This window comes from Pagrus pagrus, assembly GCF_965226575.1.
Source record: "Pagrus pagrus genome assembly, chromosome: 17".
Lineage (NCBI taxonomy): Eukaryota > Metazoa > Chordata > Actinopteri > Spariformes > Sparidae > Pagrus > Pagrus pagrus.
This window is the reverse complement of record NC_140201.1, coordinates 2,990,412-3,005,064: the sequence shown is the minus strand read 5'-3', so window position 1 is coordinate 3,005,064 and position 14,653 is coordinate 2,990,412. Positions and strand designations below refer to the sequence as shown.

Here is a 14,653-nt window from a genome sequence, read left to right as displayed (position 1 = left end):
TTTACATGTTAAACTTTGTGTCTTTAAGAGGATGGTTGTGTAGCTTCTTCTTTCAGAAATGTTGTTTTTATGTTCATATCATGAAAAATCTCAAAATGACGGTTTAGCTAGTTTTTCGTACTCTGACATTGTCGCTTAGCAACCACATCGTGTAGCCCCGCCCACGGACAACGTTTCATGGCGGTGGATCGATAGTTTATTGAAACTAGTCCAATAAAAACACACACTGTCGCATTAAAACAACGTTTAGTCCCTCAGACTGGTTGTAACTGAGCTCCAGGACTTTTGTGTTAATATCTATGGACCTGTTCACGATGTGCCTTTCTCACTGTCATGTTCAATAAAGTTTTATAAAAAAGAAAGAAAAAAAAGTTTCACGCGACCTTGACATTTTGCCTGGGGGCGTGGCCGGCGGCGAGCTGCGGGGATAAATTGCGGTGAGACCTCCGCTCGTCCCCGCTGTCACTTCTCCTGCTGAGGACGATCAGACTGAGGTGCATTCACAACCGGTACGGTCCAACTTGTTCACCATCGTTTACTTCTTCTTCTTCTTCTCCTTCTTCTACTTCTTCTATTTCTTCTTCTTCTGCTTCTTCTTCTTCTTCTTCTTCTACTTCTACTTCTTCTTCTTGGTTTTCTATTTCTTCTCTTTCCTTTCTTCTTCTACTTCTTCTGCTCCTTCTTCATCTTCTTCTGCTTCTGCTTCTTCTACTTCTTGGTTTTTTACTTCTTCTATTTCTTCTGCTTCTTCCAATTCTTCTTCTTCTTCTTCTACTCCTCCTTCTTCTCCTTCTTCTTCTTCTTCTTTTTCTCCTTTGTGTTATTGAAGTTGTTAAAATATAATGGAAGAGTTTTAGTTTAATTTTTGTGCAACAGGTGTCAAACAAACTGACTTTTCTGGGGATTTCTATTCAAAGTTTTAGTAAAGTAGTATAATTAGTCTTCTGGGCTCTTTGTTGCAGCGTCCTACTTTTGCATGATGCTGTGTTTTGTGTTGTTTTTGGCTAAACGATGTATTAATTGTGTCCTTAATCTGTTCCCTTGCAGTGAGGACTAAACCATATCAGACAAAATGGTGAAGATTGGAATCAACGGGTGAGTTGATGCTTTTTCATTTTGTCATTAGTGTGCTGGTGTCCTCTGTCTTGGTCTCCAGGATTAATCAAGCCTTAGTTATAATCCATTTATTAATAGAAATAAAATGAAACAGCTGCGAAACACAAACATTGGGGAACCACATCATCTGAAAATAGAAGACAGCAGGTGGAAAAACCTACTCAGGCACGTCCGTAATCCTCAAGTACATCCTCTTCTTCTGTGTCTCACGAAATGTGACACGTTTGAGGCATCCTCTGGCTCAATAAGTGAGCATTAGGAGGTGTCTGATGAGTGTCGAGGGCTCCAGCAAATACACAACGTCTCGCTGCTTTTTCCACCCACATCGACATGATCTGAGGATTAGAGTAAGAGGAGCGTTCATATCCTGAATCACTGATGTTATGAGCATCCAGTAGTTGGGAGTGTTAAAGGTCTTTGAGGCACAGGACCCCGGACAATGTCCCTCTGACCGTCAGATGATTATCTGAGAGTCGGTTTTAATCATTTCACTTGGAGACGAGGGAGAAATCGAGTCAGCTGAAGGAGAGGAAATTGGAAATGAGGGTGCGAGTCAGTGAGGAGATGATGGCATACGTTTCTATGCAGTGGGGATGTGATGGAGAGGCAAGACAGAAGGAAAACACGTCTTTATTTCCTGGACACAAGTGTTGATATTAAATAGTTATATGTGTAACTTGATTAAAAGCTCACACACTGCTGCCCTTCCTGAGCCTCTTTATATTTAAGACTTTCTTTGTGCTGTGGTGGTGACAGGGGAGGACTGTGGACAGGACCCGTCTATCCTCTGGTTATTTATAGTCCGGCGGTGTTGTGGTGTCACGGTTGACGTCCCCTCTTCTTCCACACCCTTCAGACCTCTCCAATCCCGCTCCCTGCTCCGGCCGGTATCGCTGCCCTCCTCAGCTGTCACATTCCTTTTATTCTCCCCCTCGTCTATTTTTAACCCTCTAACCTTTCGGCTGAAGTTCAGAGATCATCCGGCCGGCGGTTCACGGACGCTGCTCAGACTCGTGGATCACCAGGTGAAACGTTTCCTCCTCCTCCTCCTCCTCCTCTGTGAAGCAGCAGCTGCTGTTGAGCTGCAGGGAGATTTAGCTCGTTGACTCTGGCCTCGTACCAACACCGACACTGAGCCTCAGAAACAGAAGATGGGCTCCGGTCCATTTTCTGGTTGCTTGATTGCTTCCCAAAACTAACCGAGGAAAACGGCAACGTCCACTGACACTTTCCCTCCTGTGAAGGAAGGCAGACATTTGGACAATTAGGTTTTATAACTGACAAGCTCAGCTTAGCTGGACCTCAGTCTGTGTGGAGCTTGCATGATCTTTCCACTGCAGAGACGTGCGTGTCTTATGTTTTGCACTATGGCTGACTGGCTCAAGTAAAGATATAAAGTTTCCCTGCAGGGAGAGTTGTTTTATTCACTCCGTAGGCATCCATCTCTGTCATCAAGTATCTTTCTCAGCAGGGTGTTGAGGATTAACATTTTTGATACTGATCCCGATGTCTTAGTTTGAGAAACAGATACCAAACTGTGGGGTTGTTCCGATACTGATCCAAATGTCACAAATGCCTCCTTCACTGCCTAAAATAATGAAGTCGGTTCCAGTGAATACATGAGTCTATACACCGGTCAACTATCATATAATTTATGATTAAAAACAGGGACCCGGCTTCCCAGCAGCATCCCGTACACCTGAATGCAACTTTACAGATTTAGAATAACAAGAAACAGCTTCAAGAACATCCATAATACAAAATCTATACAATCTATGTATTGTTTAAATACAAAGAGGCCGTATGAATATTTATTAATGGGTTTGTCATTGTTGATTTTGATGAAACGTAGATTCTCAGCACTATAAACCTGCCGTCAGTTCGCTGAATCGTAGCAGCGGTGACCTTCCTCCATCAGTGACAACCTTGTTACCAACACTCCTGTTGAGACTTCCTGTTGCTTCTTGACTTCTGACCTTTCTGACGCTGGACGCCGTCTCTTATTTTGGCACACAGAGTGTGTGTTGTGTCTCTGTCACATGGTTTAAGTTTCAAAGCGTCCCATGAGAACATACAGTGAGTTATGTGATGTGACCTTTGAGTGTTGGAGACATGCGATGTTACGTAACAGGAACACCTGGAGAATCAGAAATAGTGTCGTTACTGTGACATGACGAAGTCTTTGTCCTCGACTGAAGACAACTGGAGGCTCTGGGCTGTAATACTTTGGACTTTTAAGCCTATTGCAGCTCTAATTTTAATTTTAATGACTCTGGATTATCTTTAATTGATGCAGCTTTACAAAACATCCAATTTATCTTCTGTAGCTTCGATTTTAGTCAAATTATTTAGATTTAATTGTGTTTATCAAACTCTGTGGTCATTTGTAACGCTGTAGTTGTGTAATGTACAGTATTATATTAGGTAATGCTTTATATTAAGGACATTGTAATAAGCATTAGTTAGGAGGTAATACAGCCCTTATAAACATTAATGAGACAATATAAACTGTTAATAAGAGCATCATAAAGAATTTATAGAGCCAATATAGCCAGTAGATGCAGAACGTATAGTTAACTGTTAATAAATGCAAAATAAATTATGAATTCATCTTAATAAGGTAACAAAAAAGCTTAGTAAAGGTTTAACACTGACATAATGGGTAAGTTATACTCAATAAATGTGTTTGTAATGCTATTAAAAGCAATTACAAGAAACTTATAAGGCTTTATTAACTTTCTGAAGCATCTATATTCTGTTTTAAACCATGAAGTTTCCTCGTGACGACTTTTGAAAAGACGTAGACGTTATCATGGGAGTCGTAGGCAGCAGATATTTGCACACAGTGTTGACTGAGGTTAGTTCGACCTGCCAGGATCAGTTTGTGTGTCCACCCAAAGAAAAGTCTTTTTGTCACACAGACGTTCATATCAGACTCAAACACCCTGAACTTTACTTATTATGAGGCAACTTTATTCTCTACGTTTGACTGAATTCATTTAACGGAGGACATGGAGACGAGCAGGAGCCGACCTCAGTGAAGGAACCTCATCATAGTGTAGTAAAACTGCAGTTTATCCCACAAAGAGCTGCAGGATGACGTCCTCAAATCTCTTGTTTTGTCCACAACCCAAAGATATTAACTTTTCCTTCATAGAGGAGTAAAGAAACCAGAAAATATTCACATGTACGAAGCTGGAAATACGTCAGACTGATCAGAGCCCGACTGACGTGATGAAACACCACCCCCTCCCCTCGGTCCAGTCTCAGGCCCCTCACTGTCTGACCTGCCATGACAGCAGCCATATTAGGTGTAAACGGGCCTTTGGCTGCCGATGCCAACTTTTGTTCTCTACAGTCAAGGTTGGCGGGCCTTGTATGGCCCTGCTGTCCTTCACTGTGACTCCCATCTTTGTTAAGGTGTCAGTGCCACCTGCTGGTCAGAGAGGGGGAATGAAGCAGGCTGCTCTAAAATAAAAGATAAAAGTGAGTTAAGAGTGAAGAGCTTAGAGTAAATTTCTGCTTCCTGCCACATCAAGTATATTCGTAATGGATCTGAGGCACCGTAACACGTCTTCAAAGTATCTAAATGTAAATATTTATCCAGCTGTTTTATCTTTGATTCACGTTCGGCTCGCTTCTTCACGCTGACCTCGTCCTCCTGCGTTTCAGATTCGGACGTATCGGCCGTCTGGTGACCCGCGCCGCCGCCAAGGGAGGCAAGGTCGAGGTGGTCGCCATCAACGACCCCTTCATCGATCTGGACTACATGGTGAGAGGCTGTAGATACTGATCTGGGTAGAATGTGAAATATAAGCAGGCACGAAGTTTAGTTATGAAATACGGATGGAGACGTTTTAAAGTCTTCACTGGAGGCAGAAAGTTAACTTAAAGGTTAGCTTGTAGCATCAAACCTGTGGAGCTGCTCTGTGGTTAAAGCTTCTCTTCTTTAAATATTTCTTATTTTATTCAAATAGGTCTTTTCCTGTCAGATGCAGATATTAATCATCGTGTTTTGTCCTCCTGCAGGTCTACATGTTCAAGTATGACTCCACTCACGGCGTGTGGAAGCACGGAGAGGTGAAGGCCGAGGGCGGCAAGCTGGTTATCGGCAACATGCACATCACAGTCTACCACGAGTGCGTATTCCTCACACTTCTGGCTTTATAGACATTTTTAACACAGTATTTTTAACCGCTTTGCCAATGAAACCTCTCCTGTGTGTGATGATGTGCAGGAGAGACCCCGCCAGCATCAAATGGGGCGAGGCTGGCGCCGACTACGTCGTGGAGTCCACTGGTGTGTTCACCACCATCGAGAAAGCTTCCGTAAGTTTACAACTGGAACGTGATTATGAGAAGTTTCAGCAAATAAACATTGTTTATAGATAAATATTAATATGTAGATATTGATAGTGCATGCAGTACAGTAAAGTGTTTTATTCTTGAGTCTGAAGGGAGCTGCAGATGACTATTATGCAGAAATGATGATGAACTCACATCCTTCACGTGTTCATTTAAAAATGCATGAATATGTTCACATTATAACCTTGAACCTCCTGCTTGTCCCCGCAGGCTCACCTGAAGGGCGGCGCTAAGAGGGTGGTGATCTCTGCCCCCAGCGCTGACGCTCCCATGTTCGTCATGGGCGTCAACCACGAAAAATACGACAACTCCATGAAGGTTGTCAGGTGAGTTTGGACATTTTTATCATCATCTCATTTCAAAAAAGCTCTGTAGTTTAACTCTCAGCTGTAGTTGATGATGATGACCTTTTAGATTGGACAGAGTCATAACCTGAGGTGAGGCATGTTGACGTCACCTGGTCCTCCTGTTCGTGTGACGCAGGATGTCGAGTGTTTTTCAAATCTGGGCAAGGACAGATGTGAACATCTGGATGCTTTTTAAGTGCCCTGCCAAAAAGAAAAAAAAAACAATGTCAAACCAAGATCATCTCTTAAAATATACCGAGTGTCTGTGCACTTCTGATGTCAGTTAAAGTAGCTACACTTTGTACAGTTTGTATGTGTGACATGTTCTCGTCTCGTCTCGTCTCCACAGCAACGCTTCATGCACAACCAACTGCCTGGCTCCCCTCGCCAAGGTCATCAACGATAACTTCGGCATCGTTGAGGGTCTCATGGTAAACAACTCAGACTTTTCATCCTCTATTCCCACTTTATGTTCACCCTGTTTCAGTCTGACACAAGGGAAGAAAATTTACTTTTGAGTCAACTATCCTTTAATGATTTTCACATTATAGAGACCAAAATCATGCCCTCTGACAAGCAGCTGCAGCCGATGTGAAACAGAAAAGTCAACATTTTTCCATTTATTCTGCTGAAACTAGCAAATATTTGGTATTTCTTACTTGAATCAATTCCCAGATCAGCTCCCTTTAACAGCCAAACATCACTAATTGATGGTTTGTCAGATGACTGATCATCAGTCTGTGTAAAATAAAATGTTCTGATCTTAACACGTCCAAAACAAAAGTGGCAGCACATCATTTCCTAACAGACAAGATGTCATCGTAACAGTGTCGTTCAAGGCGTGAAGCATTAATCTGTCTTTTTAATTCGAACCTTCTGCTCCCACTCCTCCAGAGCACAGTCCACGCCGTCACCGCCACACAGAAGACCGTTGATGGTCCCTCTGGTAAGCTGTGGAGGGACGGACGTGGTGCCTCCCAGAACATCATCCCCGCCTCCACCGGAGCCGCCAAGGCCGTAGGCAAGGTCGTCCCCGAGCTGAACGGGTACGATCAACTCTCCCCTGGTTTTACCTGGATGATTTCCTCGTGGGGATCAGTCTCTGAGCTGAAGCCACCTGAATCTAATGTGTTTGGATGTTTGTATTTAGTGTCTGACTCTTGACTGTCTCGTTCTTACAGCAAACTGACTGGTATGGCTTTCCGTGTCCCCACCCCCAACGTGTCTGTGGTTGATCTGACTGTCCGTCTGGAGAAGCCCGTAAGTATTTCCTGACCTTTATAATATATATCCTGAAGCTTCCTTATCGTTCATATGTAACAGGCTTTATTTTGACGCCAATAAACAACTGATAATCACCTTTTTACCTCATTTAATTAGATTTTACGATTGTATTTCTGACTGATACATTAAGGTCAAAAGGGAAGAAAATCTTCAAGCTCGAGTTGAATTTCAAGAGATTTGTCATTCACATCCCTCCACTCTGTTATTTAAACTGAGATGTGCTGGGCTCAAATTTTTTTATTAATAAAAATCAAGCTGCAATGTTGAAAACTAACCCTCAGTTTCTCTGTCCCGGTTTAATTATGATGTCTTGTCCTCGTCTTTAGGCCAAGTACGACGACATCAAGAAGGTTGTCAAGGCCGCTGCTGAGGGACCCATGAAGGGATTCTTGGCATACACAGAGGACCAGGTACAGAAAACAAGACTAATTGTATAATATATAATTATATGCCTGTATTTTTATGGGAATGTGTGTAGAGCCATACATGAGCCACTAGATGGTAGCACATCTATAATATTATGGCAGATCAAGCTGTCCTTGCAACAGATATTTGTACTTTTTACCATTAAATAAAACTCGTACTCAGTCACACTGCAGACACTCTTGTATCCAGGATCAAACAATACATACAGCAGGATGAATCCAGCTCTTTACAGATCATATGACCGGCTCTGTTTCTACTGTGCATGTATAAACAGCTGCGTTCGCCTCTTTCTGCTCAGGTTGTGTCCACAGACTTCAACAGCGACCCTCACTCCTCCATCTTTGATGCCGGCGCTGGCATCGCACTCAACGAGCACTTTGTCAAGCTGGTTTCATGGTGAGTTGTGCAACCAGGACACTTATCTGAACAGTATTTTGACAAGTATTATATAAAAGTCCTTCAGGTCCTCCTTCCCTCTCATGGGACAGGTTTCTTTTCACGAATATGACATAATCCCCACTTTCTGTTCTGTTTGTCTGCAGGTACGACAACGAGTTCGGCTACAGCAACCGTGTGTGCGACCTGGTCCTGCACATGTTCAGCAAGGAGTAAAGTCCTGTGACGACTCCTCGTTTCCTTCCCATGATTCCCTCTACCTTCACCTGTAACTGGATGCCGTGCCATCCATCCACCGGGAGCAAACTCTTCTACAATAAACACTAGCTGATGAAAGTCAAAATAATAATGATAATATCTTTTTATATGATAAAGTCACCTCTGTTCTGTTCTGAATAGTCTGGTTACACTAAACATGCACATTGGCTCCTTTGCACTTAATAAAGTCCTCAGTTTGTGGAAAGACTTGACGTTTTTATCATGTATTTTATGCTCGCTGTACAAAATGACTGTGTATACTTACTTCTCTAGGCATTAGGCTTATTTTATTATTTTGAATGAGCTCAGATGAAACTGTCCACAGAGCTTTTATCAGCCAGAATCCTAAAGCTGTTCTTAATTGTCCTGCCGAGACAAGTGACATTGAGACTGGTGCAGAGAAAGACGTTAACTTCTGGGAGAACTGCCAACATTTAATTAATTTGTCCAACATTATCAAACCAAAACCAAGAGAGGAGGAAAACATACAGGAGGTGTAGTTTTCTGTCACTCCTCATTATTTTATATAAATCATCTGTCTCTCTCAATTAGATCTAAGAATTGATCATGACAGCGTTACTCCTCCCCAAACTGTGGTTAGATGTCACTTTTCATTCACAACACTTCATCCAAACATTCAGTCATCTTAATAGTTGAAATCTTATCTGTCATCATCCATGATCCACATACAGCAGTGGTTCTTTTCACATTAACAACCCCAAAACCAAAACAAATTAGCTCGCAGACCCACATTTGATGATATGTTGTCACAGTGTACCCGATAAGAATTGTGCTTTTCGATTATTTATTACAGAAACTCTCTGCTATCTGTGTGGAGTGTACTACTGAAGTACACAGGACCTTTATAATTGGCAGTAAAGTTTTATACAGGGACTTCAAAATTAGAGCAATTATATGACAGTTAGTAAACTGAAGGGTGAACTTAATGCCAGTTCACCCTTTCAAAGGGCAATGACCTTTACATGTTTAATAGTATTCAGACATTGAAATGTGAAACAAATATTAAAATACTTTCAATAGATAAGACAAATAAAATAAATCAACACGACTGTGTGAAGGACTGTTAAGTTAACATTAAGTCCAGTTCTTAAAGTGGCCTGGCGTCACGACGCAAAGTGAAGTCGGCCATGTTGGGGAGTCCGCGCACCACGCAACAGCTGAGGGCGCTGCGGGAGGTCGCCATGTCACAGGCCTCAGACCACACATCCGTCATCACGTCGTAGTACTCCACGCTATAGGAGGTGGTGAGGCCGTTGAAGCCGCCCACAACAAAGAGCAGGTCGTCGATCACTTCGATGCCGAAGTTGCTGCGGGTGGACGACATGGAGGACACCTCGTGCCAGGTGTTGGTGCGGGGATCGTAGGCCTCAGCGCTGCGCAGACGGGCGCTGCCATCGAAGCCACCGACCTGTGAGAGGAAGTGTTGAATAAACGGTTTCTGAGCACATGGCACTATTATTACTACTATTATGTACTCACTGCAAAGACGCGGTCTGCATATGTCACGATGCCAACTCCACTGCGCTGGCTGCTCATGGGGGCGATCACCGTCCACTGGTTGGTTTCCGGGCTGTAGTATTCGCAGGTTTCCAGGCACTCGTTCCCATTGAACCCTCCACAAATGTAGATCTAGGAATAACAGGAGGGACATTAAGTTATTAACTATCTAACTAACTACTAAATTTAACAATATAAGCAACCTTTGTCGCCCCTGAAGAAAGTCCCCAGACACCCTCAAAAAACTGCGGTCACTGTGTCAGGTGTGAACTGAAGGGTTCTGAGCTGTCCACCTGTGATTGGATCACTCAGGATGGATGTTAATACCAGGTCTGAATTCCCTCTGACTCTTGTTCCAAGCAGGTAGAAAATCAAATCAACAAAGTTCAGTCAGCACCGTACATCGTCTGTTACTGGTCCCAGCTGCTCTTCCACTTCACCCACCTTGTCCTTGAGAGTTGTGCAGCTGGCGTCGCTCCTGATCTCATGCATCGATTGAATGATAGTCCACTGGTTGGTGTCTGGCCTGTAGCACTCTGCAGTGCTGAGGCGTACATGCCCATCAAGACCTCCCATTGCATAGATGCATCCGTTCAGCACAGCGATGGACACGTAGCAGCGGCGGAAGTGCATGGGTGCCACCTCCTGCCAGGTGTGTGTGCTCAGATCCAGCCTGCGAACACTGTTGAAAGACTCCATCCTGTCAAAGCCACCGACACAGTAGACGTACCCGCCGAGGAAGGCAGTGCCGTGATAGGCACGAGGGCGCTCCTGGTTGTTGGTCAGCTTGATCCAGAGGTCCTCCCGGATGTCATACGCCTCGATGGAGTTAGTTGGAGCACCTCCGCTCCAGCCTTCGATGGCCAACAGGATGGCGTTAGGCAGGCGAGGACGAGCGACAGAGACACGCATGACGAGGGCAGGTGAGGTGAGGCGGTCTTTGTTGTCCATGATGTCTTTCACCATTTGACAGCACTCAGAGTTGCTCTTCACCAGCTCATTGGACATCACAGTTGTCCCCAGGTGATCCAGACTCATCAAGGCCAGTCGGACCTACACAGAGAAAACAAGAGAAAAATCTTTGAATTGAGTATCAGTGTTGACAATACTGATGTTTCTGCTGTCAGCTAAATCCAAGCTAAAGCTAGTGGCAGAACTTACCTTGGACAAGAGCACAAGCAGGTGTCCTTGTCTTTCTTCAGGGGTGTGGGTGATCCATTGAAGGATGGCCTCGCACACAGTGCCTTCCTCTCTCACGTTGAGGTCGTCTCTTTCCAGGATGGCAGTGAGTTCCTGCACAGTGAGATCCGGAAACTCTTCACTGGAAACGACCTCCTCAAAGTGATCAAGGATGAAGTGGTAGGCCTTTCTCTGCAGCTCAAAGCAGGGGCAGACGTTGGTGAACTGCCAGATGCCGATGCAGTTCTCCGGGCTGAGCTGCTCCTCCAGGAAGTCGCAGCAGGCTCGTACTATCTTCATGATGTTGAACTGATCGGCTGCCATCAGCAGCTCCTGTACATTGTCCCCTGTCACAGAGAGAGAGCCGGTGTACGCAAACTCAATGATGAGCTGCATCATGTCAGGAGACAGGCCTGGGATGTTGAAGACCTTCTTTGTTGGGGCTGACCAGCGTGTGAAGAGAGCTCTGTGGGTCAGGATGAAAACACAGGAGACGATTGAAAAGAAACAGTATTCAACATCTTTCTCTCGTCCTCACGCTGATTTATAATTATTGCAAGTGAGGTTTACAGTTTCAGTGCACTGATGTCATTTTGGCCAAATTGTTTGCTGAAACAAAAGGCTGTCGTGTTCAAGTACAAGTGTCTGTTTCTTGATCTGCAAATGTGTATTTATGCTTGACATCGTGATGATGTCAGTAAATATGAATAAAATTCAGACGGTGCTTATCCTGTGTGAATGCGCGACACAAAACCCAACGTGAGGAGGTCATTTCTGAGTTACATGAGGTCTCCTGGTAAAACTGTTGTTTGATAACCACATTTTAGGATCATTACAATTAAATCAACTTACTTTACCATTTAGTATTGACTGGAAATGATACATGTTAAACACTCATGGACGTCATTCTTTCTCTTTTTTCTCTCTTTTTTTAACCACACCCAAAATATTTTTCTGTTTTTTTAAGCAGCTGGGAACTTTTCAATTTCAATTTGCGTCCTGAATTTTTGGACCAAAGTGCATCAAAAATCAGCTGTTTCAAGTGTGCATGATAACTTCCATTTATAATATATTATTTATACACTTTTTAATTCAAAATCTGCTTAAAAGTACTGTAGCATGGCACCGAGAGACAGGATATAAAGGTAAAATCAATCTTTACATGAATGATAATTAACAATGTGCACAACTGAATTGCAGAAAAAACCTTAATTTAAACGTATATCTGACTGTGTGGACGGACCTGCACCGTCATTAAACTTATACTTTTGAGTTATCTTTTAAAATAATATATTCTGCATCAGGTCGTTCATGTCCTGACTTCTAGCTCAACTCGTTTCATCACAGCTGCTCATGAATCAAACCAACTCATTGCTTATTGTGATTAATCATGAACCTATCATTTAGTTTTTCTGCTTATTTAAAGGGATGTTCATTTATAATCTCTCCCCCTGATATCAGATTACTGACTCACCGGAAGTACGAGCTGCATTCACAGAGGATCAGCTTGTGGACGTGAAACTCTACATCCTGGACTCTGATGACTGCGTCACAGAAGTGTCCCTCCAGACGGAGATCATTAAACACTGAGCCTGGCTGGTCTGAAGATGTGCCTCGGTCACTCATCTTGAGTTTTAGTTTGAAGTTTAGTTTAGTTTAGTTTAGTTTCCCTCAGTATCTAGGTCGGTTTGTCTCAACAGGTTTGATGAGTGAGGAGAGAAATCTCAAAACACATCATGGTGGAATCATCACATCGTCATGACTACAGTCAGTTAAACTGTGAAATGTTATGTTTACAACCATACAACCACTCAAACATCAATTCATTTGTAAATGTAGTTTTTATTTAAAACAGTCCAGTTGAACAGTAGCTGGATAATGTTTTATTAAAATGGCCTCTTTGGTGGGTTGAAGGACACAGAACACATCATAAACATGACTATGTTTTGTACTGATACCACTACTACTATTGCCTATCAGCAATTTATTAGGGCCCGAGCAGGGAACAAAACAAAACAATTAAAAACAAAACAAAACAATAAAATACAGCAAAATCAAAGACAAAATAAGATAGAAGTGTCATCACGCTACTGGATATTAAAAGCCATCCCAAAAATAAATAGGTTTTTAGCTCAATAGCTCCCAGGTCATGTGATCAATCAACTCAAAATCATGTTGGGATCATGTAACTACACTGGCTGCATGAGATACGCTTCTTGTTTTTACGTTTTACATCTGATCATATTTTTGATTAATTTTCATGATTTTTATTAGTTTTTATATGTAAAAATTAGCATTTTAGCTCAATAGCTTCCAGGTCATGTGATCAATTGACTCAAAATCAGTGTGGGATCATGTAACTACACTGGCTGCATGAGATACGCCTCTTGTTTTTACGTTTTACAATCTCTAAATGAAAGTCAGTAAAATCAGTAGTGTAGGATGGGCATGTGTGGTGAGTGTAAGGTGTGTAGGTGTTGTAAGGTGCATAAAAGGGAACAAAGGAATAACTGAAGCTACAACTGCCGCACCACCCGGGGAGACAGGCATCCATCTAGGAGGAGAGAGAGGGACACAATGAATGAGAAACACCACTTAAATAGTAAACCAGATCACCTGGCCCAGGTGCCTTCAGTTACCAGATTGCCAGGCTGGCCCAGCCCACTGCCAACCAGCAACCAACTCCAGACCCTACTGGCAAACACCAACAGGGGTCGCCACATACATCTGTTCAAAATTTTTATTATTAGGGCCCGAGCAGGGAACCTGCAAGGACCCTTTTTTTTCGAATGATTATTAGGGCCCAAGCAAGAATCTCATGCAAGGACCTATTGTATCTGTAAGGATTATTATTACTTTTATTCCATCCCCAAGATCGCATTTTTGGCGGCTTTAACATACCCCTAAACTCACCAAACTTGGAACATACGTCACATGTGGTGAAAAATGTGACAATTCAGAATGATTGGGGGTGGGTGTGGCCAGGGGACTCCATAGCGCCTCCTAATGTATTTTTGTCCCCCCGAACTTTTTCTCGGATCGTCTTGAAATCCGCAGGACTCATGGGTCTCAAGGATTTAGGCTGGAATTATTTTTGTTGGAATTTTTGGTGCAACAGGAAGTCGGCCATCTTGAATGGCGTGCGTTGATTTTCATTTTTCAAACTCCTCAAAATTGAAGCCCCACCTCCTACATGCACGTACATGAATGCAATTTGGTATACATATGTATCATGACCAAACGAACAAAATACCCCCAGGCACCGAAACCCTCAATCCAACAGGAAGTCGGCCATTTTGGTTCACAGCGGCCATCTTGTAAATCTTGAAGCCCCGCCTCCTACATTCACATACACTAACGAACTAAGGTACGCATAATTATCATGACCAGATGCACAAAAAACCCTCTTGGACCCATCCCCTCAGTCCAAAGGGAAGTCTGCAATTTTAGTTCAAAGTTGAGATTTCACCGCCATTTTCACTCATTTAAAACCCATTTCTATGCATCGTACATTAACAAATTGCTCCTACAGATTTACCACCACAGACTTCACACTCACTCAGTACCATCCTCAAACCTTGAAGATGATGTGTTGTCAAAAGCTTTCGCCTCCGTTACACCTGATGGGCGTGGTGGGGGGTGGTCAATTGCACAGTGCCCCCCCAGTATATATGGTAATTACGGCCTTGATGCCCATCTGTCCGGTCCCTGCTGCCCGGTCCAGCCTCATCATCAGTGGCCTGTCTCGGGGCCACAGCACCGTTG

General features: G+C 43.2%; 2 protein-coding genes across 2 annotated transcripts; one reads left to right on the top strand and one right to left on the bottom strand.

Annotated features, from left to right (window-relative positions):
* Positions 1-413: 413 nt before the first annotated feature.
* On the top strand, positions 414-8,398 carry LOC311272749 (glyceraldehyde-3-phosphate dehydrogenase-like). The gene is made up of 12 exons (XM_084379386.1): positions 414-509; positions 1,048-1,095; positions 4,789-4,888; positions 5,146-5,255; positions 5,354-5,444; positions 5,691-5,806; positions 6,177-6,258; positions 6,722-6,873; positions 7,009-7,087; positions 7,438-7,521; positions 7,836-7,933; positions 8,080-8,398. The coding sequence occupies exons 2-12, from the start codon at positions 1,073-1,075 to the stop codon at positions 8,147-8,149; spliced, it is 1,005 nt and encodes a 334-aa protein (XP_084235512.1). The 5' UTR covers positions 414-509; positions 1,048-1,072; the 3' UTR covers positions 8,150-8,398.
* A 766-nt stretch (positions 8,399-9,164) lies between these two features.
* LOC311273228 (kelch-like protein 10) lies at positions 9,165-12,624 on the bottom strand. Its single transcript, XM_084380178.1, has 5 exons — positions 12,363-12,624; positions 10,871-11,354; positions 10,154-10,762; positions 9,692-9,841; positions 9,165-9,620 (listed from the first exon to the last, which is right to left on the bottom strand). The coding sequence occupies exons 1-5, from the start codon at positions 12,512-12,514 to the stop codon at positions 9,300-9,302; spliced, it is 1,716 nt and encodes a 571-aa protein (XP_084236304.1). The 5' UTR covers positions 12,515-12,624; the 3' UTR covers positions 9,165-9,299.
* Positions 12,625-14,653: the final 2,029 nt, after the last annotated feature.